The 25,117-nt window shown below is 34.7% G+C and overlaps 1 protein-coding gene across 1 annotated transcript in view; it reads left to right on the forward strand.

Moving 5' to 3' along the window:
* Window positions 1-25,117, forward strand: part of SPAG16 (sperm associated antigen 16) — a 495,050-nt gene that overhangs the window by 10,610 nt on the left and 459,323 nt on the right. Inside the window, exon 3 of the mRNA XM_077748565.1 lies at window positions 11,216-11,359. Coding sequence (XP_077604691.1) covers window positions 11,216-11,359 — 144 coding nt within the window. The remainder of the gene's footprint in view (window positions 1-11,215; window positions 11,360-25,117) is intronic.

The following is a 25,117-nucleotide window of genomic DNA, read 5'->3' on the forward strand; positions in this document are numbered from 1 at the left end:
AAGTCTGGGCAGGCTCACTGGGTCCTCTGCCTGGCATCTCACTGAGCTAAAATCAAAACATCAGCAAGACTGCTCTTGCCTTTACTCACAGGCGGAATCTGCTTCCAGACTCATTCAGACTGGGAACTTGTAGAACTGAAGTTCCTTTTTCCTTGCTGGCTGCCAGGGTAAGAACAATCTCACCTTTTAGAAGTCATCCACATTATGTGATTCATTTTCCCCTTCCTTTAACTTCAAAGCAAATAAGGTGGATCAAATCTCATGCTTTGAATATCTCTGGCTTACGTTTCTGTCTCATTTTTTTCTGTTTATAATTACTTCTGTAATTAGATTAGACCCACCCTCCAGGGTATTTTCCTACTTTAAGCATATTCCCAGATTCCAAGGATTTGGACATTGTCAGTTCATAACCTGCTTGGGAGCTTTTTGGGTGTAATCTGAAATCAACCCTTAATACTCAGAGTTCAGGAAGAGACTGAAGAAAAAGGCAGCCCCCTCCAGGTTGAGAGTTATTTTAGTATTCAAGGGATGTTACATACAAGGCTTGTTTTGGGTGGCAGCAATATGAATGGTTCCTTGAGCCCATCTGCCAAACCTGAAAAGTTTATATGGAGGACTTAACTGGGTTTAGTCACGTATATCTTGCAGATATTCTCCACACTACATCACTGTCTCAAGGCCATGTCCTTGGAGCAGGCTTTGCAAACAGGAAAGACAACAGAACCCACATTCCAAGGACAGGAGAGGGAATGAGGAGGCTATGATTGCCCAGATTCAGCAAACAGGTCAACCAGTGCTCATGTCTTTTGAATGACTACCCCTTCCAGACATGGACATCCTTAGGACACAATTCTGATTACATGAACTCACTAAATTCTATGTGAGAAAGAGCTGTCAAAGCTATTTAAAATAAGAATTGGAATAGTTAATTTTATTGAACAGCAGGAATTATGCTAATCACTATTTATGAATTATTTAATCTAATTTCCTATATGAGCTAAAAGCATTTATTATTCCTATTTTGCAGAATAGGAAATCAAGGCTTAGGTATCTTCCAAGTGCTAAGTCCAGGTACACAGACCACAACCTTTAGAGTAACTGCTATGTAGAGCTCCATTGCTTAAACTATTGCTGTGATTGTCTTAACCAAAAAAGAAAATTATCATAACATACGAAATTCTTTCTATTTCTGTCAAACTAATAACTTGCTATAACAAAATAATTTCATTTTGCAAAATGTTCTAAAAAAATGGTTTTTATTAATACATTTGCAACTTTGTGTTCAGAACTGTCAGTGCCTAAGTTTACCCAGAATAAAGTATTTTATTTCCCATGATTATCTGCCTACATCATTCTTTTCTCCCCTTACAGTTTGAACTTTGCTTTAATGCATTAGCAATATTGATAAACATATGGGGGAGAGGGTGGAAGCAGCTGATCTGTTATAGAAGAAGATGGAGAGATATATAATAAGTGAAGTTATTAAATCCAGGTGACATTTTACAGGTCACTGAAACATTACATTGAGATGAGATAAAGCAGAGTGCTCAAGCACACAGAACCTTAGCCTCAGCATTCTTATACCTACTTGAGTGAAATAAAGAGAAGACAACAAGACACAGGGGGAGGCTTGCACAGGAAGGATTACTGGCTTGATAAACACTGTAGCAAATACTTACCACCTCTTCCGGTTGCTCTTATAGTGAGATTATTTTCCTCGCTAAGGATAACAAACAAAACATTAAAACATAAATCATATTTTCACATCCACATGTGCACACACACACAATGCAAAAAGTAACTGAAGGCAGTCATGTGGTATAGGAAAGTTTTGAAAAGTTTTAAGAGGGTCTCTGCTGCAGACGTTGAATGTTGCTTAAGGAAAATAATTTGAGTTATTTATAACCTGAGGTTTGATTAAACTGTATCCTTCAGATAATTGAGAATGGTATGTGCCTTTATTTCTCCAACAAACTGGTAGAAGTAAAGGTAGATAATAAATCATGGAATCTTTGTGCAATGTTACTGTTCTCTATATATTATTTTAGAGAGAGAGAGGGCAGGGGAGAAGACAGAGGGGTTGAGAGAGAGACAGAAAATCACAGGTAGACTCCATGCTCAGCGTGGAGCTCCATGCAGGGCTTGATCCCTGGGATCATGACTTGAAATCAAGAGTATGACGCTCAACAGACTGAGCCATCCAGGAGCCCCCAGCTGCTCCTTTTGTGATTCCAATACTGGTCTGAGTATAAACAAACTCCAGCACTTACCTGAGACTCTAGTGGGTTGCTGCTTAGATTGCTCTTTCTGTCCCCTTTTCTTACCCAAAGTAGGTAGTTAGGAAAGGAACAAGTAGCCAATATATACCTATTCATTTCTGTCTCTTTCACATGGAAAGGAACAAAGATGTCAGTAGCGTTTACAAGCCAAAGACAAATTCATGGGAATAAAAGATAAAACAGCATCCTACTGCATGGCAAATTATCAAGACCTATTCCGTGTTTGTTTTTCTTAATCTGTCATTGTTTGGACCTGTAGGGTTTAAGTCTTACCATCTTAATGTGTTTACCAGTTCTCACTTTGGCCCAGCTGGCCATCTAACTCCACCCCATGAATTTACATTTTTCATTGTATTCATCAATTCTTGTTGCCAACCCTGAACTTAACTTGCCCATGCTTTTTAAATAGCTTTATTGAGATGTTTTTGTAACTGAGTTTTACTCCTGCCTCTCATCCTCCCACATTCACTGGGAAGATCAGGGGCTCGTTCATGGCAGCTCTTCAGCTCCTCCTTGAACATCCTCAGCTACGTACAGTGAGTGCCACACTCAGAGATGAGTGCCCTTTCTTGTTCCCATCAGTCCTACTGCATGGACTCTGACACAAATGGGCCAGGATGATATAAACTCAGTCTTAGGACACATTTTAATCTAGAAATTGATATTCAGAATGATCTATATAATTTATGATAATCTCAACATGTTCCTTAACTCCCAAAAAATATTTGTAAAAAAGTGCTAAACTGTACTGTTTCTCAATAATAAAACAACCAAAAACTATTAATTTTGCCTTTCTAATTTATTTATCAAATAGGTACTAAAAATAGCATCAATAGTTAAACATCATTATAACCCTCACATTGGCTTGGTAGTTTGTAATAAATTGGGCCATATTCAGAACAGAATTCTGTACTATGGCATGTAAATTTACCTTAATTCTGTGTCTGAACTAGTAATGCTTCCAGTTATTACTAGATTATATATCTCGGTTGTATTTTTAAATATTCTCCTGGAAAAGAGATTTTATGATAGAGCTCTTACTGTGGGGATTTTGACTTTAGCTTAAAAAAGCATCTATTCTATGTCACTAATATACTAAGATGCGAAATGGAAAATTTTTATATTCATAGCTAAAGAGCTCTTGTAAATTGCTGAAACATGAAATAACCAAATAAACTTTATTTTTGAAATGGGTTTCTTAAAATATGTAATGTAACTTTCAAACCTGCTTAACCATAAAGAACTACAGTGATTTCATAACATGAAGCACAGTGTGTATAAAACTATGTTGCATAAAATGTTCCCCTGCTAAAGTAAGAGGAAGGTTCCAGGAGACATTTTCATAAATCTGGAAACAGTTAACCTATTTTGATGATCTCCCTCATTCCATTTACCTGAATAACATGTCCTGTCTTCCTCTGTGTTTGGAGTTTATAAATTTAATTTGTTGAGTCTGATTTTGAAATGGTCTTTCATATATAGTACAAAGTTCAACAATTTTTAGAGAAAATGGAATGATAATATTCAGATTAAGAGTATTTCTAAGTTTTGTTTTATTTGATAAGTAAAACAAGACTAAAGTGAAGGAGACAGAATAATTGATACCGTATTTTTATGTGAGGAAACAGAGACATAATAAATTTAAATGACTTTTGTTCAGGGCCACTGGTCCCCAAGTCTTAGGAATTGTCATTTTGAAGACAATTGAGAAGTGGCTTCACTTATGCACTCATAAGAGTGGGAGCTTCCCCACTCTGTGAAACAGAGACATCCAATTGTATAGATGAGGTCACAATACACTTTGAAAGCTATTTAGACTGCTTATTTGTATATATGTTGACTTTTCATAAGTGACCTTGAGTTGACTTTTTGTGAAAAATCCTTACCTTTGCGTGCATATTTGGAGATTTGTGTCATATTAAAATACAAATCTATAAATCTCAATGGTGTGTTTATATTAGTATAAAGACATTAGTACAACAAAAATAATATTACTGTTATTTATAAATATGGAGTTGATTAAATTTATTTAGGATTAGCTAAGATTGAACTTTAATTTGAAAACTGTTTTTAGAAAGCTGATTATATTTGAATTTAAACTAAAACGTTAGTTTAAAAGTATACATTTGTGCTATTCAATTCAAAGAAAACAAAGATTTTTGGAAAGTTGTATGGAACTGATTCTTTGCTTGAAGTGAGAAAAGCCAAATAATTTATATCTCATTAAAAAGGATTTGGGTTTAGTTTATCAACTGCTTATATGAGTGAATATTATAATGTTACATAAGGTATGTGTAAATTTGTTCCTTTGATGTTTGGTCTTTTGAGTATCTACTGAGTAATCTAAGATACTGCTAAAGGTCTTTCCCCACTGATGATGCAGAACACACATCAAGTCTTCCCTGCCTCACCTGTTGATGGTTGGATTAGCATTACCAGCCAGGTAATAGGACAAAGGAAAAACTATATACTCAAAATTCACTGTACATATAATGTACATACAGTGTTTGTAAGAACATTTAACAAAAAAAAAAATAAAGAGGAGAGGAGAGGTCAGCCTTTCTGACTATCCTTCAGAGCATTATTAATAAATCCATAAACTGTGAAAATGCCCACCTACTTAATAAAAATGAAAGGAAGTACTACTTTCCAGATCTTGACAAATCCTACTTAGCTTAATAAAATCTGTAGTATCACAATTTTTAAACTTAAAGTGAGAGAAGTATTAGAATTTAATATTTTCACGTTCCCTTAGCTGAATTCTGAAAATGAATGTGACCTGATACCTTATTTTGACAGGTTTCCAATTATTTTGTTATGTGCATAGATATGTTTTATGAATTTTATTCCCTTTTGCTTTGGCACCTTTTAAAGTACACTTTATTTCATAATCTTTATTGACGAGAACAACTATGAGTTGACTCTTCCTAAAGATACTGATGAAAATCTTAATAAGCTAAAGTGGCATCTGTCATAGTAATGAGGAGCTATACGTTAAATGACTTTAAAGCCATTGTTCTTAGGTTACTGTTGTACAGCTCTAGCTAAATGTCCTGGTTTCTTTTCTTGCTCTGCATTTTCTCATTTTCCATGTAGTAGCTAGAGAGATCTTTTAAATGCTTATCAATTATATATCATTCTCCTACTTAAATGATCTTGCGATAAATTTCAGTATTCTTTTCTCAGCCTATGATGCCCTACATGATCTGGTCCTTGTCTTTCCACAGTTCTTCATCCCTCCTCAACACAGCCCTCCTTGCCTGCTCTGGCATCCCCTCTGTTCTTCCTTCCCTTGAATACGCCTACTCTTTTCAGCCATAGCGCTTTTACATGTGCAGTCACCTCTACCTGAAACCACCTGCCCCTAAATCATCTTAAAGACGCTTCTTCCTTCATGCCATTCTGATGTTAGCTAGAATGTCACATCCTCAAGGAGGACACCCTAACCACCTCATCAGAAATAACATCCCCCCCTCCATCATTGCCATATCACTTGGTGTTTTTCTTATAGCTGAATCATTTTGTTCAGTTATTGTATTGATGTTTGTTTCCCTCCTTTCATATGTAAATGAGCAAAGTGATGAGGGTGATGCCCCTGTCTGTTTTGCATACTGCATCATAGGCTCTTGATACATATTTGTTGAAATAATAAAAAACGTTGCATGTTAGAGGGCTTTGTAAATCCCGATGCATATCCAATTATAAGACAGAATTATTAGCTAAGCAAGGGGACAAGTCTTTTATATATACTTGTCTGAGTAAGCTGGATAAAAACATGTTATGTGTGAGTGTGTGCTGTCATTAAGTATAAGTAGCTAAGTGGTCACCTGAAGTTTATGGAGCACACATTTTGATATTGATTCATTTTCAAACTACTGTGCATCTTCTGTGTTGGAAATAATTAGAGCCTGTGAACTGAAGTGAAGGAAACATTTACAATGCTGAATAACCCAAAGTGAAGACAGGGGTATCTAATTAGTCTTTCTTGTGACAATCTTTTTTTTTTGGATTAATATTCTTCTCTTTGAAAAATCTAACAGTGGTGCTTATGTCACCGACTCTACTGATAATTAATAGTGTTCACCATACACCTACACATATTCCTTCCAAAATATTCTTGTGTAATGCCACTACTGGAAAGAACAATTTCAATTACAGAGGAGCGATTTTGAAGTATATATTATATGGTCTATTATAAGAAATGCGTCCTTTTGTAAAAGAAAAATCTCTCATAGAACATAATAGTTTATGTAACTTTCCTGAAGTACTGTTTAACAAAACATTTTATGGATGCTTCATCGGGACATGACTTCATAAAGAGGCAGAACTAGCACTCATCCACATTTTCTTTTTTTAAATCCCTAAGATGTTTTCCTGTACTATTTCCGCCCTAGTCACAAGCTTATTAACTTGGGAATGAGGTGACAGGGCCTTTGTCTTCGAATCTTGTAATTATAATTAATAGTAAGTTAAAGGGAAGCAGAAAGCTTATATTCAAAGTTTAAAGTAAAATGACTTTGTGGCACTTAGGGCAGGTGCCAGGAAGATATTAAGTAAGAGCTCATTATTATTAATTAGAACTTCAGGAAGACATCTTTGAGAAGCAAAGTCATTTTATGGTTACAAGAGGGGCACCTCTGTTTGTGGACAGAGCTTAGGGAGAGGAACTGTGCTGATCTCCTCTCAGGAGACCTATGACCTGGCAGATGCTTTTCCCAGTGGCCCACAACTACTTTGTCCCAGTTGTATACACAACAACAGGAATAGGAGTCAGCGTATACATACTGTCCACTGTTTCCCTCAATGCATTTCTTAAAATCATATCATAAACAAGCACAGAACTTCTTTATGTTTACCTGTGAAAGTTTTATGTTTGGGACCTGCATTTTCACCAGATGATTTAACATAAAATAAAGCCCAGCAGTGACCGGTGTCTGTCAAACCACATGGAAATATCATTTCTCTCTAAATATCTATAATTTGAAGTATTAAATTTACTACCCATGTTCTTTAAAAGAAGCATGTATGGTTTATAGAAGTTAAATACATGGAAGACCAGATTACGATGAAATAATGTTGAATAATATAATAGTTAACATTTGTGGAGAGCCAACCATGTTCAGATGTTGCTTTAACCACTTTACATATATCAGCTTATTTTATCCTTACAACACCTCTATGAATGAGTTGTATTTTTCCCTCCTTTTCACAAATACGGAAACTGAGGCTGAGAGGTTATACAAAATAATTAGCTATTAAAGAAGTGTAGGCCAATAGTCAAACTAGGCATGCTGACCTCAGTGACTGTGCTGTGATAACATTCACTGAGGTTTCATTACTTGTTCACCACTACTCTAAGTCCTGTACATGTATTTACTTATTTAATTCTCAAAAAAAAATCTATGAGGTTTGTACCATATTCTTCCCATTTTTCAGATGAGGAAGCTGAGGAAAAGGCTAGGGAAGTGACTTAGCTAAGGATGCCTAGCAAGTGTAACACTGGAGTAAGAGTTCAAACTAACATCTTACTCTAAAGCGCACACTCTTAAACACTAGTCTACTCCATACCATGGTTTCTGTTCCTGTTGTCATCTAAAAAAGGAAAAGACATCTGAGGCTCTGAGCTCATTCTACTGAGAGACTTGGACTCTGGAGACAGTCTGCTCATATTCATGTCTTCACTCTGTCACTTGCTGGCTTCATGACCTTGAGCAGATCACTTAACCTGCACGTGCCCCAGTTCCAAAATTGGCAAGATGGGTATAATAGTAGACAGAACTCATAGGGGGATTAGGACCATTAAGTGAGTTGATGTTTGTAATTTTGTAATCAGGAACTGACTCCTATAAAGCGTGCATTATTTCTCCTATTCTTCAACTTCTTGAAAAGACTGATTCAGAGATAAGCAGAATTATAAAAGTTGAGGCCTGAATATACTGGGAAAATTCTCAGTGAATTAAAAGCCTGTGGAATCAATGCTTACTAAATATCCTTCTATGTTTCCCTTTACAGAGTGCTATATGGAAATTGGTGGATAATTCCTAGATATGTTCTTTAATTCTGTTAACAGGGACTAAATAATTTAAGCATTTATGTGACATAATAATATCTCCAATTTCTGTAATGAAAATGTATTAATGTTTATAATGTACACATCAAATAATAAACTACAAAAGACTGATACTAGGTAGAAGTAGCTAAAATCATGAACCCCAAAGTGAGACTATCTATCCTGAGTTCAAAGTCAGCCTCCATCCATTACCACATGTGAACTTAGGCAATTTATATAATATCTCAACCTCTCTTTACTTAGTCATGAAATAACAAAACTAATTGTACCAAAGTCAATCACTCAGTCAGACACTTGACAAGCATTATTGAGTAGCTGCTTTGTGCCAGCCACTGTTGGGGTTGAGTATACAACAAGTATATAGCAAACAGACAGACCTAAACTACTGCCCTCCTGAGCTTTCATTCTACTTGTAGGATACAAAAAAACATACAAATTCTGATGTATGTTCAATTTTCAAACAATCCTAGATATCATTGCTGTTCATTGACAATGGAAAGGAAGAGGAGGAAGATTTCAGATACCAGTGCCTCACTGCAGAGTTGATAATAACATGGAACTTATGTACCTTGGGAAATTTTTCTGGTCCATGACCTTTAACTTGTGTTCCCCATCTTGATCTGAGTTGGGATTTGCTACTCTTAATCGGGATCTTTATCACTAGGACCCAGTATTTGCTGATATACTTATCCAATGACTAGTTCAATAACAAGTATTGATTGATTGATAGTGATGAAAAAAATTATTTTCTGTATATGCTGGATATATTTCTCTTCATTTAAAGACTTTTTCATGAATGAATTAAAATATATTCTTTAAGGAATAGAATATTAGTTTCTTGACTGAAATTTGTTCAGAATGATTACAAGAAAATTCATTTAAAGACAAGAGGTATTTTTTTTTAAAAAGCCAGTGTTAGAAAAGGATTACATGAGCAAAGAAGCCAGAGAGTCTGTTGAGTAGGATGAGACCATGTAAAATGGAAGTGGATGTTACAGGTGCATTGGAGGAGGCCCCAAATTAGAAGAGATCAGGAAGAGCCTGGAAAGAACACTTTCAAGACTGATTAACTACCAACAGGATTGTTTATGTATTTTCCCTTAACTTCTACAAATAGCTCCCCTCACAAAAGTCATTTTGGAAACTTATCTTTCAAAGTCTGTAAAGACATCAATGATTTTAGTTATCTTACTTAAAGAGGGTAATTTATCATCTAGTCGAGTGTGCATGTGTCTGCCAGGAAAACTGTAAGCCAACATATATCATACTCAGTAGCTTCAAGGATTTGGTTTTCCTTCTTCTCTGTGTTTGAATATAGAATTCATTTCAATCTGACATTTTTTACCTCTCATCATAATTTTCTTCTAATTAAGTTCTATAAATGTATCCTCTATCCCGTTTGAGCTGTAATAAATTCCTTTCCTGAGTTGGCCTTCTGAAAGTCACAAACCAAGGTTGTGATGAATTGCAAAATGACTAATTTCCCTTTTGTGCTTATTTTGATCAGGAGAATGCTAGGGAAAAAGAGTGTCTCACTAGAAAGAGGGTCCTGGTCATAGTGGTTACATGCCTATAAATTGAATATTTCCAACACTGACCCCAGAAGATTTCCAAAACTATATCGATCTAATGCAGAACATAATTTTTCAGCCCCAGATTCTGGGATTTTAATGGCATTACTGAAAAGGATCTATCATGAGGAAAATTTTGCTCTCATGTCAGCCCTGGAGTTAATGATGTAGGTGTGGACTGAGACCATGATGTCATTGGGAATGTGATTTCCTAAAGTCTATATTGCAGAAGAAAGGAACAAGACCATTCGTAGAATGGACTGTGGGAAAACTGAATGTGTAATTTTTATTTTTTTAAGTCATTATTTGTTTTACTTCACTATATAGGCAAGTAAATGCATTATGTCTTTGATTTGAGATGGCTATGTTGAAATTGAACAATTTTTTGGTAATATATAGGCTAAAATTTTAATAGGTGCTTAACATTGGGCACATTTGTTCCTATTATATTGTAAAGCATAGATGAAACTCTATATAAATAAGATCAAAGCATTGCCGTAGATAAAATATCAGGCATTAACCTTGTAGACTCTTGATTTTAGAATGATTTAACTCCAATATTTAAATAGCCACAATGATCATAACCCAGTTCAAATAATACTGCTTAATGTGTTAATCATTAATTTTACATACTTCTTTCTCATTTCCCTCTATGCCTTTATAGAGTGGGAATTGCCTTATGCATCCTGAATTCATTACCGTAATTTGTGTACTGTGCATTGACTGAAGCCAGTTTAAGTGGCATATTAGCACAGAATTTGAGCTTCTTCGCTTTGTGTAGATAGTGGGCCATGGAGTTAATGTTTCATTTATAGTATTTGTTATAGCTCTGATAATGTGGTTATGATTCATGATCTCTTCCTAGATAATGTCTGATTTAAGATACACTGTAGTCTGAAAAGAATTTTGCTTTTCTATAATAAGCATGCCTACTGGTTCAAATATCCTAATACCGGGTTATCATTGGTATAACATTTCTTCTATAAAAGAAAAATCAGAATTATTATTTTCAAGTCAGGATTAAGACAGGAACATTCACCTAAACCAATCATCTTATTTACAAATGAGGATTCTGAGATCCAGTGAAGTTTGTTAGATTTATGATGATCATTAGAGACGTAGCCAAGAGATAGAACCTGGCTCTTCTGACTTCTGAACCAGCTCTGTGAGTGGTCCTGCTTGCTGAAGTGGGATTGTTTGTTGCTGTTTATCCACTGTTGTTTTGTTTATTCAAAATGTAGAACAATTTGATATTATCGCCGCATAACTCTCTTTTCTTGTGTCTCCCTGTGCAGCATCATCATGCACCCCTGCAAAGACATCCTGATCTCCTGTGGGGAGGACCGCCTCTGGAAAGTGGTGGAGCTCCCCAAAGGCAATGTGCTTCTCACAGGATTTGGCCACACTGACTGGCTTTCTGACTGCTGCTTCCATCCCAGGTCAGTGCACACAATTCCCTGAACCTGCCTACTCTCTCTAGGAATGCACTTCCTTACTCTGCTTCTATCAGTGTCCTGTTTTTTTTATTTTTTAAACTACTTTATTTAAGTATGAATGACATACAAAAACTATGCAAAGTTAATGTATGGAACTTGATAAGTTCAAAGATAAATATACATCCTTGAAACTACCACCACAATCTATGCCATAAGCATATCTACCATCTTCAAAAGTTTCCTTTCATCTGCACTATTATTATAATTATTATTATTTATTATAAAATACTTAATGTAATGTATACCTTTTTAAGTATATGATACAGTATTGTTAACTATAGACTCTATGTTGTACAGTAGATCTAGGACTTAGTCATCTTATATAAATGAAAGTTTATACCCTGCTGGCTTTGAACTTTCCTCTCTGCAACCTCACACCTTCTACTGAATTTTGAGACATGTAGAGAAATGCTCTTGGGCTTTCATTATACTGACTTTAGATTGATTGCTTTTGATATTTGGATCATGTAAAACTTAGTCCACATGCTGATGCACTAACAAAAGTATTAAGTTTCCCAGGACAAGCATCATTAATGCTCCTTGTACACACAAGCTCTGACAAGAAACATGGATTTCTAATCAAGAACGCACGCCAGTGTTCACTTTGCTTCTAGTAATCTTTAGGTTTTCCTCTTAGAATAAAGTTATCTACCAAAAAGGATCAGAAGGCAATGATCAATTTCTTTGCAAATTTAATGACACTCAACATATTAAAGAGAACAAAACAAAATTGAAAGCATCGAGTCCTATAATTTCTGAAGTCACTGAATTTTTGTAACTAGAGGCCAAGGGCACAGAGGTAAAGATGTTGTTAAACACTTCGATGCATTATTTCTAGTGGCAGAAAGCTCTACCCACATTTGTTCCTGGGACAACTCCTAGCCCCGATCCTGACTGTATTCTCTTACTCATCATCTTGTGCATCATCTTGTTTAACATTTGTAAATGCTGTTCCATCTGACTCTAACAATCTCTGGTCTAGGTACTCTAGGAGACTTATAGTTCTTGGTGCAATTTCTAAACCACCTCCCTGGGAAATTTTGTTCTTAGGAGGACCTATATTCGTTTAGTTTCCTGTTTTCACAAAACTCTCTCTTTTATTTTAACTATTTTTGTCTTATCCTTCATATGAAAGCCAATGAAATTAGATTGAAATAAAAATAAATGAAGTTGTTGAGAAACTTGTGAGTTAATGAGAAAAGTCAGCTGATTTATTTTAATTTTGGGGAATCTTCTCAAAGTGTGATTTATCTTTGGTACTAAGTGTAAATCGCATATTTGGTATATAGTTACAAATCCATTCCACCCCTCACCTTTTAGGAATATAAAGCCCATCTTGCAAACAGAGACAACACAATTAGAAGTATAGTCTATCACTTATGTAGCATTCTGGACATGCTAATCAGATTTCCATAAATCCCTATTACCATGACAACCAGTGACTCAGAGATTTTTCTCATTAGTGCTTGACCAGCACAAGGTCCTTTTAATAGATCTTCCTGTTTTCCCACTCAATTACTGAAATTAAAATGAGGTGAAATACATCATTATTCACTCATAACATGAATTTATATTCACTACTTTCTTTGGGAAAAATTGTGGTGAAATGTAGCTACACTGTTTGCTTTTTCTAGTGCCTAGTGTAAAAATAATGAGGAAAAAATATATTTAACTTTAAATGTTTTTAAGTGAGAGATACTGAATAGCAAGTGTTCTTTTTGTAGAATTAATGAAAAATAATAAATGTTCATCAGAAACAACAAGAAAAGAACTCTTTTATATTTGGGGTAGAGTTCAATTCATAAAGAGTTTATATTTGAAACCTCAAAATTTTATAATGCTTAATATATGAAATCAACATTGAAGATTATATATACATATATATTCACACATATATAATATTTATGTTTTCAAATTTGTTATACTTTCTGAAATTTAAATTTGTGACATTTGGTTTTTATTTCGGCTTGGTAATTGGTCAGTAAAAAAATAGTTTTTTTTAATAGTTTATTGTCAAGTTGGTTTCCATATAACACCCAGTGCTCATCCCCACAAGTGTCCTCCTCCATGCCCATCACCCCCTACCTCTCCCTCCCACCCCCATCAGTCCTCAGTTTGTTTTCATCATTCAAGAGTCTCTCATGGTTTGCCTCCCTCCCTCTCCCCCACTATTTTCCCCCCTTCTTCTCTCCCATGGTCGTCCGCTAAGTTCATCCTAATCCTCCTATATGTGCAAACATATGGTAGCTGTCCTTCTCTGCCTGACTTATTTCACTCAGCATAACACCCTCGAGTTCCATCCATGTTGCTACACATGGCCAGATTTCATTCTTTCTCATTGCCATGTAGTATTCCGTTGTACCACATCTTCTTGATCCATTCGTCAGTTGATGGACACTTAGGCTCTTTCCATGTTTTGGCTCTTGTTGAGAGTGCTGCTATGAACATTGATGTACATGAGCCCCTATGCATCAGCACTCCTGTATCCCTCAGGTAAATTCCTAGCAGTGCTATTGCTGGGTCATAGGGGAGTTCTGTTGTTAATTGTTTGAGGAAGCTCCATACTGTCTTCCAGAGGGGCTACACCAGTTTACATCCCCACCATCAGTATAGGAGGGTGCCCATTTCTCCACATCTTCGCCAGCATTTGTAGTCTTCTGATTTGTTCATTTTAGCCACTCTAACTGGCGTGAGGTGATATCTGAGTGTGGTTTTGATTTCTATTTCCCTGATGAGAAGGGATGCTGAGCATCATTTCATGTGTCTGTTGGCCATCTGGATGTCCTCTTTGGAGAAGTGTCTGTTCATAGCTTTGGCCCATTTCTTCACTGGAATGTTTGTTTTTCCAGTGTGGAGTTTGGTGAGTTCCTTATAGATTTTGGATACTGGCCCTTTATCTGATATGTCATTTGCAACTATCTTTTCCCAAGTAAAAAATAGTTTATGATTGAAGATAATATTTTTTATATTTTTCTATGTACTAATCTACAATTTAAAAATTAAACAAAATAAATATGATTCCAATATCATACTTAATAAGTAGTTGGATCTTTCACTGATGAATGCAATCTTTCTCAGAACCCATCTTTATGATCAGCTTGATTCTGTTTCCTTGGAAGAGGTTCAGAGTGGATATACTATATACTGACATCTGTCTAATTCCCGTGCTCAGTAAAAAAAGAAACTTCTGTATTTTCTTTATGTTTAATTGTGGTTGTTCCTAGTTGAGTATTTTCTGTAACTTCCGGCTGGATGTGTTCCTGATTACTATGACATTCAATGCACTGTCTCTTCTTCCACAATGACATAATCCGAATTTCTTTTAGGGGTCAATCCTACTTAATATGACACTGATATAACCTGACTTCCCCCAATGAGTCTTTGTTGTCATGTTTCCTTTGCTATAATGTTATACCCAGATTGCAGTATCCTCAACGACCAGAGACCACAGGGGAGACCGAGTCACGCATGCAAAGGCAAAGGGCTCGAGCTGGGGCTCCCAGACCTCACCAACGCAGTGGATCCGTGCTGAGAGCCCCGAGCAAAGGCAGAGTAGAGTTTTTATAAGGTTTGTGACAGGGGAATTACAGAAGTTGTGACGTGAGAACAGTGATCCAGTCGTAATTATACAGCATTATTGACAGCAGGTTTAACCATACATGTTATCCAGAGTATCTGTTACTTTTCGCAGGATCCAATTACAACATTCAGGGTACCCTTAAATTCAACCAACCATAAAGCGAGCCTAGAGTCTTGTTTGTAGGCTAATGGGTTAACTTTTACATTAGGCAGCTGAGATTTATCTATAGTTGCTGGCCTTTCTTGATTGGGCGTTGCCAAGGTAGTGTGGTGGAGTGAAGTGGTGGGCAGTTTCTTTGGCCCTGGGCAATGTGTAGCTGCCTGATAGTTCCAGGGAAACTGAAACTTAGGCCTTCTAGTTTAGAGGGGAAACAAAGCTTATTATGGAGTCAGTCTGGTTTAGACTGGTGTCCTTACAATAGCAGACCACTTCAGTGCATAAACAACAAATACAATAGGAAAAGTAATATTAATATCAGGCAAAGAAGGATTGGCAGGTGAAAAATTAACAGAGAACATAACTTCTCACTTGAGGATTCTGATAATATGATGTAGAAATAGATAAAATAAAATATCTTATAAATACAAGAAGATTCTCACAAAACCATAGTTATCAGAGTCAAAGACTTCAGAGTATCTCTGTCAGTTTTTAATCTGTCAAGTAAATAAAATTATAATTGAATTAGAGGAATTAATAAAATATCATTTTAACGGTGAAAAGAGATTTTTGAAATCATTTATTGTTAGTTATTTTTAAATATATAAATATTACACCAAAGATTTAAAATAAATGAGTTCTTCAGAATAGAAATCATGTAATCTGTAATTTTAAAACAAAACTCAGTAATAGAAGAAAATAATAAATATATTAAAATAAAACCTACATTATTAAAAAGTAAAAAAATGAATATTGGGTCACAGAGGAACAATAAACTGTCATTACCTGGTTGGTAAACAATCATTACCACAATACTCATCAAATATCTGAGATATAACCAAAGCTGTATTCAGAGTAACATTGATGGCTTTAAATGCTTCATTAAATGGTTTAATAAACACACAAACACACACATGCACACACACACACACACACACACACATAAACGTATTGAAAATAAGTGAATTATGTATTCAAATTAAAAAGTATAACTGGTCAACAAAATGTAAAAAAGCCAAAGAATGAATAAATGAAAAATATAAATAAATTAGAACAAAAAAAGTAAATATGGGTTAAATTAAAAGCCTTTGTGAGAAAAAAATAATAAAATATGAAACTATTATAATAGAAGTAGATACCTCACAAAACTGCTGGAAAAATAAAAGTGAGAAAACAAATATAAATGTTAGTTATTTATAAGGAGGTAAAGCCACAGAGACAAAAAAACCATATACATGTTTGGAATTTTTGATAAAATAATATATTTCTACAAAAATAAACATTACTAACACTGAATCAAGATGAAATAGAAACCCAGAATAGATTAATAACAGTAGGAAAAAAAACAGCTTGGAAGTTCTACCTTGTATTACCATCTGGAGCAATTTCATTAAAGGCTAAGTTTTAAAAACTTCATTTAAAAAGTCATTTAATTTTTAGGTTCATTGAAATTTTTGAAAGAAGGAAAATAAGGAAATTTTATTCCTGGTTTTAAAAACATAGCAAAAACCCAATTCTAAACCAAACAAATATTGTTCCCCTCACCATAATTATAGGCTTATTTCACAATCATAGATGCAAAACTTTTAAAAAGAAAGTAGAAAATGAAATTCAGTCATATGTTTTTTAATAAGCAATATACAATTGTAATGAAAAGTGTGGAAAACATAAGTGATACAACTATGAGGACATTATAGTATAAATTATCATAGTATATAAATATTAAAAATTATTTTAAGATGGTTGGATAAAAATCTAGCATCTGTACTTAAGGCACATATGTGTGCAAATATTGGTAAGTCCCATGCTGGAAAGTGATAAGAAAAATGGATTTTGAGCAGCTGAACAGCTGGGAAACTAAGAAGATATAGTGGGTGAATGTAGAATCTGGATGCCATTGAGTTAGATGGGTCAAAACAGGAATGAGTACTTATAGGTATTAGGGCAAAGTGGGGAACATAAAACCAAATGGCAAAAATACCTGAAATAGATAAAATCAACATAGAAGTAAGGCCTGTCCAGGCTCTCATATATCTGCAAGCTTAGTTACTTGTTCACTTGGTGTTTATTCTCAATAAATGTTAGCCACGTATTTTTCTTTTCTTTAATGATAATGATTATATTTTATTAAAACTATTTGAACACTGACATTTTCTAGCATATTTGTAACCCACAAAAAATGTATGTAAAAAACTTTTTTTAAAATGTTTATTCATTCTGCTCTGTTGACACAAACAAAACCCAACATGGGCTTCAATCTCACTATCCATGAGATCATGACCTGCTGAAATTAAGAGTCAGAAACCTAACCAATTGAGCCACATAGGCATCCCTGGAAAACTTTTAATTATAGGCATTGGACCAATATTATACAGAATATACAACTGATGGCATTTAAAAACTCTTGTTACAAAGGACCAATCTCCCAAAGGCTATTTTGCTTCAAAATAATACTATCCACAAAACTGATCATTACCATAAGTTGTTTATAATAGAATTGATTTTGTTTGTATCTAAGTTTCTAACTTCCTTAGTAGGATTTGCATATCAAAGCAATTTTTAGGAATGGTGAATGGCGTTGGTAACTAATCACGGTAGAACTGGCTTTTATTACATATATACCACTAGATGGCAATCACACATTGGTAAGGTAATGTACCCTATGCATTTACATGGTAGAGGAATGAATCAGCTGTGAAAAAAATTCTTCAGTCACTGAAAATGGTGAATGAATGGAGCAATGCAGAGAATGTGCATTGGTACTGTGTTTGCACTGCTGAAAGAGTGAAATGTACAATGCCGCAAGGTAGAAACTGTAAGCATACTCCAGTGCAAGATAGATGTCCTATTCTAAATCTCTAACACATGGAATCAGAGTTTCAGGTTACCCATGTTAGAATCCTAGCTTCACCTTTGCTAGTCAGGTCAGTTTTCTCATCTGTGAAATGGGCATAATAATAAATATCTACTTAGAGGGTTGATGGTGAAGGTTAAATGCTATATTAAAAAATCAGGGGCGCTTGGGTGGCTTAGTCGGTTAGGCGTCCGATTTTTGCTTAGGTCATGATCTCGCGGTTCGTGGGTTCGAGCCCCGCGTCGGGCTCTGTGCTGACTGCCAGCTCAGAGCCTGGAGCCTGTTTCAGTCTGTGACTCCCTCTCTCTCTGACCCTCCCCTGCTCACACTGTCTCTCTCTCTCTCTCTTAGAAATAAAAAAAGTTAAAAATTAAAAAAAAATAAAAAAAATAAAAAAATCAAATACTACTGCCTAACATATATATGTTCAATAAATGCTACCCATTATTATTTTTATTCAGTGATAGGTATTTTGAGAATTTAGAGATAACTCAAATTTTAAAATAAAATTGGTAGCCTTAAGCACAATGGGATAAGAAAGGAAGAATGTGTTGTGATGGGTCCCACCAAACCCCATTAGAAAAATGCTGTTAAGACATATTTTATCAGTTAATAAGATCATATCCAAAGTTCTTGCCAAGTTAAACATCAAAACAGTTATAAATTGAAAAATAAATATAATTAATGTGAAATATGTGTTATATATCTATTCTTAGCTCTTACCACATTTTGTTTTTAAAGAAGAGAGAGAATTCTTCATATTTCTTAGTTTTTTTTAGGTTTTAGATTACATTTGAAGAAGAATTTTTTTTTTGGCCAGAAACATCAAAAAATGCTTTTAAAAGTAATATTTTTAGTTTGTTTTTTGAGGAGTGCAAAGCATATAGTGTTGAACGTTCTATATCCACAGACACGTTCTATTATTGCTGGTCCATTTAGACAAGCTTTGGGCCATTGAAGCACAGAGTTGCATCTAAATTTCCATGTTAATATCATTAGATCAATAAAACACACACTACACTACCTTAATAATATACCATCTACTTTTTTCTTTTATCAGGGAACTGCTCAATGACAGGAAGGTAGTTTGAGTGTAAATACAATGCCCAATTCTCTGATGCTTGGGGTTGCATTTTCTTTGTATTCACAGCTTATTATGTTAAACAGCATGTATCTTCCCAAATATCTCTATAAAACGAAACTATTTGGGATTAGTGGTTTAAACAATTTCAGAGTGCTGCATTTTTTCCCCAAGTTCATTGCCTGAAGCAGAAATAGACCTTACAGCATCCTGTTAAACATAACTTCTACCTTTATAAGCTGATTTATGAATTGTGAATAAATAGGCCTCTAAAAAACCCCTCATATTCTCTATTCTCCATACAAGCTCTCTATTCTTGTATTTATATAGTGCCTAAAACCATAGTATGAAATCTCCTTGACAAGTGTATCTTTAGTTATTAAAAAAAACAGAAGAAGCATGAATAACCTTTTTATTTGCTCTAAGCATGAAGCCAGGGGTTCAAATTTGAAAGCATAATGAAGAGGTCGACGTACAATTTCCATAAGATTGGAATGTCCTGCTTCTTTCTGAGTTCTAGAGGTAGATACTTTGATGATCAGGAAATCTCAGTAGATTTTTGCCAAGATAATTTTGAGATATACCTGTTAAATAATAATGGTTTACTTTACATTCTTTGAAGATGTCTATATAATGCTTTTCTTCTTAGTATAGTTAGTCATTTTTGTGTGAAGAGGATAATCTTTGAATAAGTAATAGCATTCTTATTTATTTTTTTTGTTTAATTTTAAAAGTAGTAATGATCACCACAGAGAAAAGTGTTGGAAAATGATAGTCTCAATGGCTCAGTGAAAAGTTGGAAACTCTGCCAAAGGGCCCTCCTCAGGCAAACAGCAGGATGTGGTTCTTCATGAGAAGCACCTCCTAAAGTGAGATTTGTTTTTAAGTATGAGTGTGACAAAATCCACCTATGTCATTTTATTTTATTTCTGATAGCCTACTTGCTCATTTGACAATGGAGATAACCTACCTCATTAGATTTATATGAAGGCTGCATGAGATTTATGTAAAACATTTAACTGTCCTGAAATTAGATTAAGCATTTGGTAACACTAGTATTGTTGGTGTTGTTGGAAAGATTTTTGCCTAGATCATTTTTTCTGAAACCAATATTGTCTCCAGGTCTATTAGCCTCTCTACCTCTTTGTAGTAGGAAAAAAAATCTGGGGAATATTATAAGTTCACTAATGACAGGGTCTATATCTTACCCATTTTTGTATCCCAGGAATATAGCATATCAATTGAAACATTATAAGAAATAGATAAATACTTACGTAATTAAAATAAACAGAATTGAAGAGACTAGACCTGGAATATGGCTACTTTTCCCCACTTCTAACAGTCTCATTTGTTTATAGGGATATACTCACAAATATGCACATGCATACACACTCACATGCATACCACTCATTGTTAATGAGATCATTTTATCAAGTCTAATATTCTTCATTTGCCATAAAAACCCTAAAATATAAAATCTTTTCTGAATAATGCTACCATGAGAATAAACTTTACTCAAAACCCCAGTCAAAAGGGGAAACGCATGTCGAATGGTAGAATAAGAACCTTCAAAAATTCCCTCCTCCATAAAAGCAGAGATGATAAAAATTGTCACCATCAGTTTTTTTTAGAAGTTAACCAAAGGCCTGTAGCCACCCAAGGATTATTTAGTGGAGAAAAATTACCCCCTTCCTATTCCTCTCTCCCAGTTCTGTAGTAGCCTTGAAACTAAACTGCCTCAAAATCATGGTGGCTTGAAAACCAGTACCGGCAAGTAGAAGAACCAAACAAATTTGGAGATCACAAAGCCCCATTCTCAGATAAGTGTCACTATTTGTACTTTCTGGAAGCTCCCTAGAAATATCTATTTGCAGAGCTTGTTTTTATCTGACCTGAGTCAGAACTTACTTTGTGTGAATGGGCCATTTGACAGGGTATTTATAGCAAACAATTAGTAGTATGTGTTTAATCTTGCAGCTTCCAGAGACAGCAGTAACAAACAAGAGGATGATCGAAATTCTTTTATTTATTTATTTATTTATTTATATTCAAGTTCGTTAACATACGGTGTAACCTTGGCTTCAGAAGTAGAACCCAGTAGTGATTCATGTCTTACATATGACGCCCAATGCTCATCCTGAAAAGTGCCCTCCTTAATGCCTGTCACCCATTTAACCTATCCCCCCACCCACCGCCCCCCTCCAGCAACTCTCAGTTTGTTGTCTGTATTTAATAGTCTGTTATGGTTTGCCTCCCCCTCAGTTTTTATCTTATTTTTCCTTCCTTTCCCCTATGTTCATCTGTTGAGTTTCTCAAATTCCACATATGAGTGAAATAATATATCTCTTTCTCTGACTGACTTATTTCAGTTAGCAAAATACCCTCTAGCTTCAACTATATTGTTGCAAGTGGCAAGATTTCATTCTTTTTCAGAGGATGACCAAAATTCTTAAACAAAAAAGCAGGAGATTCCAGTAGAGGCTTTGAACCCCTGTCATATTTCTGGGAATATCAGAAGATTCATGGATTTGGAGGGAGTATGCATGCCTAGGAAAGAATTGAGGAAAATCAAATCTCTCACCTCTGATTAACCTGTTGTTCAAGCAGAAAGAAAAGGCAAAGGCTGAGTAGTAAACTTCCAGAATGTTGAGCATGTGCCCCAACATGCATGCAGAGCTACTTACCAAAGACTGGATGACTTATTGATTCAAGGCATTTATTAGCTTAAATAATTAGCTTAAAAAAGCAGATTTCTGTGTCACACACAACAAAGAATATATACTTTATTGAATTATTCCAGGAACGTCACTAAGAAATAAATAGCAATAACAAACATCAGCAATGACATACACTGAAGAGGAGGCAGTCTGGTTTTAGATTTTACATACTACTTTAAATGTCAGGTTTTCAACAATGACCAAAAGTAGAAAATATTAAAAGAAGCAAGACAATGTACAGAACACATAAATCTGTTTTATTACAAGGTGGAATTAAAATTGCAGGTGAAAGGCAGCAGGGTGACTCAGTCAGCTGAGCATACAAATCTTGATTTTGGCTCAGGTCATGATCTTCTAGTTCATGTGATTGAGCTCCACGTCCAGCTCCATTCTCTTAGTGAGGAACCTGCTTGGAATTCTCTCTCCCTCTTTCTGCCCATCCCCTTCCCAAAAATAAACTTTAAAAATAAAATTGCAGATGAAATTAATATTTCGAATCAGTTGACATTAAGATATGAAAATTATCCTGGAGGTGTCTGGGTGGCTCGGTCAGTTAAGCCTCTGACTTCTGCTCAGGACATGATCTCACAGTTTCTGAATTTGAGCCCCATGTCAGGCCCTGTGCTGACAGCTCAGAACCTGGAGCCTGTTTCAGATTGTGTCTCCCTCTTTCTCTGCCCCTCCCCCACGCATTCATTTTTTTCTCTCTCTCTACCTCAAAATATAAAAATTAAAATATTTTTATGAGACTGACACACTACCTACTGTACTAATGAGGCATCTAACATTAAAATATTTTTTAAAAGAAAAGAAAATTATCCTGGATTATCCAGGTGGGCCACAGGTAGTAACATGTATCTTTTAAATGTGAAAAAGGAAGGCAGAAGGAGTCAGAGTAAGAGTGGTGTAAAACTGTGAGGTAGGAAAGGGATTACCCCCTCAAGGCACCAGAAGGAACCCATTCTTTTGGTACTTTAACTTCAGCACAGTGAAACTTATTTCAAAGTTCTAGAATTAGAAAATAATAAATATGTGTTAGTTTATGCCATGGACTGTGGTACTGTGTTATAACATACATAAGAAGAAAACTAAGACACGGGTCCTGCACTAGTCTTATTAAATTTGTTCCTGAGTATTCTGTTCTATTCATTTGGATGCTGTTGTAAATGAAATTGCTTTCTTAAGTTTCAGATTGTTCATTGCTAAGGTCTAAGAATACATTTTTGTGTATTCATCTTGTATCAATACACAACCTCATTTACTAATTTTATTATTTTGGGGTAGAATTCTTAGAATTTTCTGTATATATTATCTTTACATATTACTTGTAAGGATAATTTTTCTTTTTCTTTCCCAATAGAGATGCCTTTTATTTCTTTTTCTTATCTAATTGTTCAGCTGAAACCTCTAGAACAATGTTGAATAGATATGGCAAGAACAGAAGTCCTTGTACTGTTGACCTTAGGGGGAAGGTGTTCTTTTACTACTAAGTATGATGTTAACTGTGGATTTTTGTGGATGCATTTATCAGGTTTAGGGGCATTCCTTTTTAGTCTCAATTCTGTGAGTGTGTTTATCATGAGAGGGTGTTGGATTTTGTTAAATAACTTTTCTGTAACTATTGACATGGTCATGTAGTTTTTAATCCTTTATTTTATTAATATAGTGGTTTTCACTGACTGATTTTTGTTTGCTGAACAACTTTAGATTGCTTGAGTAAATGCTATTTGGTCATGATATATAACCCTTTTAACAGGTTTCCGGATTCAGTTTGCTAGTATTTTGTTGAAGATATTTGCATCTAGATTCATGAGAAATATAGATTACAGTTTTCTCGTGATGTCTTTATCTGGTTTGGAAATCAGACCAACATTGGCCTCACAGAATGAGTTGGTAAGCATTTCCTCCCTCTATATTTCTTGGAAGAATTTGTGAAGGTGGATATTAAGTCTTCTTGAAAGATTTGAGAAAATACATCAGTGAATCCAGAGGGTCCTGGGTTTTTCTTTTCAGAAAGGTTTTGATTACTAATTCAATTTGAGGAATTCACCCATTTCATCTAGGTTATTGAATTTGTTGCCACATTGTTGCCACTTGTATTGCCATGTTGTTAATAGTTTCCCAAATAATCCTTTTTAATTCTGTAAATTTGTTAGTAATTCCCTTTCTTTCATTCTTGATTTTAATAGAGTCATCTCTCTTTTTCTGTTGATCAATATAGCTAAGGATTTGTCAATTTTGTTGCTTTTTTCAAAGAACCAGCTTTTATTATTGATATTCTATGTATTTTTACCCATTTCATTTATTTTCACTGTAATATTTATTCTTTCCTTCTACTCTCTTTGGATTTCTTTTACTCCTTTTCAATTTTCTAATGTGGAAGATTAGGTATCATTTGAATTCTTTCTTCTTTTACAATGTAGTATTTGTAGTTATGAATTACCTTTTAAGCAGTGCTATGGGGAACATTCCATATGTGTTAGTATGTAGTGGTTTTTATTTTCATTCATGTAAAATTATTTTCTGATTTTCCTTATAAAATTTCTTCTTTGAGCCATTGGCTCATTTGGAGTATGCTGTTCGATTTCTACCTATTTGTGAATTTCCCAAATTTCCATCTGTCATTGCTTTCTATTTTAATTCCATTGTTATTAAAGAACATACTTTGTGTGATTTAATTCCTTTAAATTTGCTGAGGCTTTTTTAACACACTAAAAAGTTATCCTGAAGAATGTTTGATGTGCATATGGGAAGAATGTATATTCTGATTTTGTTTACTGGAGTCTTTGATAGAGGTCTGTTAGGTCTAATTGGCTTACAGTGTTAAGTATTATATTCCTCCATTGCTCTTTTATATTCTATCATTAAAGTTGAGAAATCAAAGTCCCCAAATGTTATTGTTGTATTGTCTATTTCTTTCATGAATGCTGTCACTTTTGCTCCATGAATTTTGGGTCCTACATTAGTTTGTTTTATTGTAACATAATGTATGACACAAATGTAACATTTAACAAACATGACAAAAACAATACAAGTTTATTATTCTATAGATCTGGAGACCAGAAACCATAAATGGGTCTTACCAGGCTTACCTGGATACTAAAATGCTGTAGCCAGATGGAAAAATAGTGTGGCCCTTTTTCAAAATGTTAAATATACAATTACTATATGATTAAGCAATTCCACTTATAGGTTATATCCAAGAAAATTGAAAGCATATGTTCACAACAAACTTCTATGTAAATGGTTATAGCAGCATTATTCATGGTAACCAAAACATGGAAATAATCCAAATGTCCATCAATTGATGGAA

This window comes from Crocuta crocuta, unplaced genomic scaffold, assembly GCF_008692635.1.
Source record: "Crocuta crocuta isolate KB4526 unplaced genomic scaffold, BGI_CrCroc_1.0 scaffold229, whole genome shotgun sequence".
NCBI lineage: Eukaryota > Metazoa > Chordata > Mammalia > Carnivora > Hyaenidae > Crocuta > Crocuta crocuta.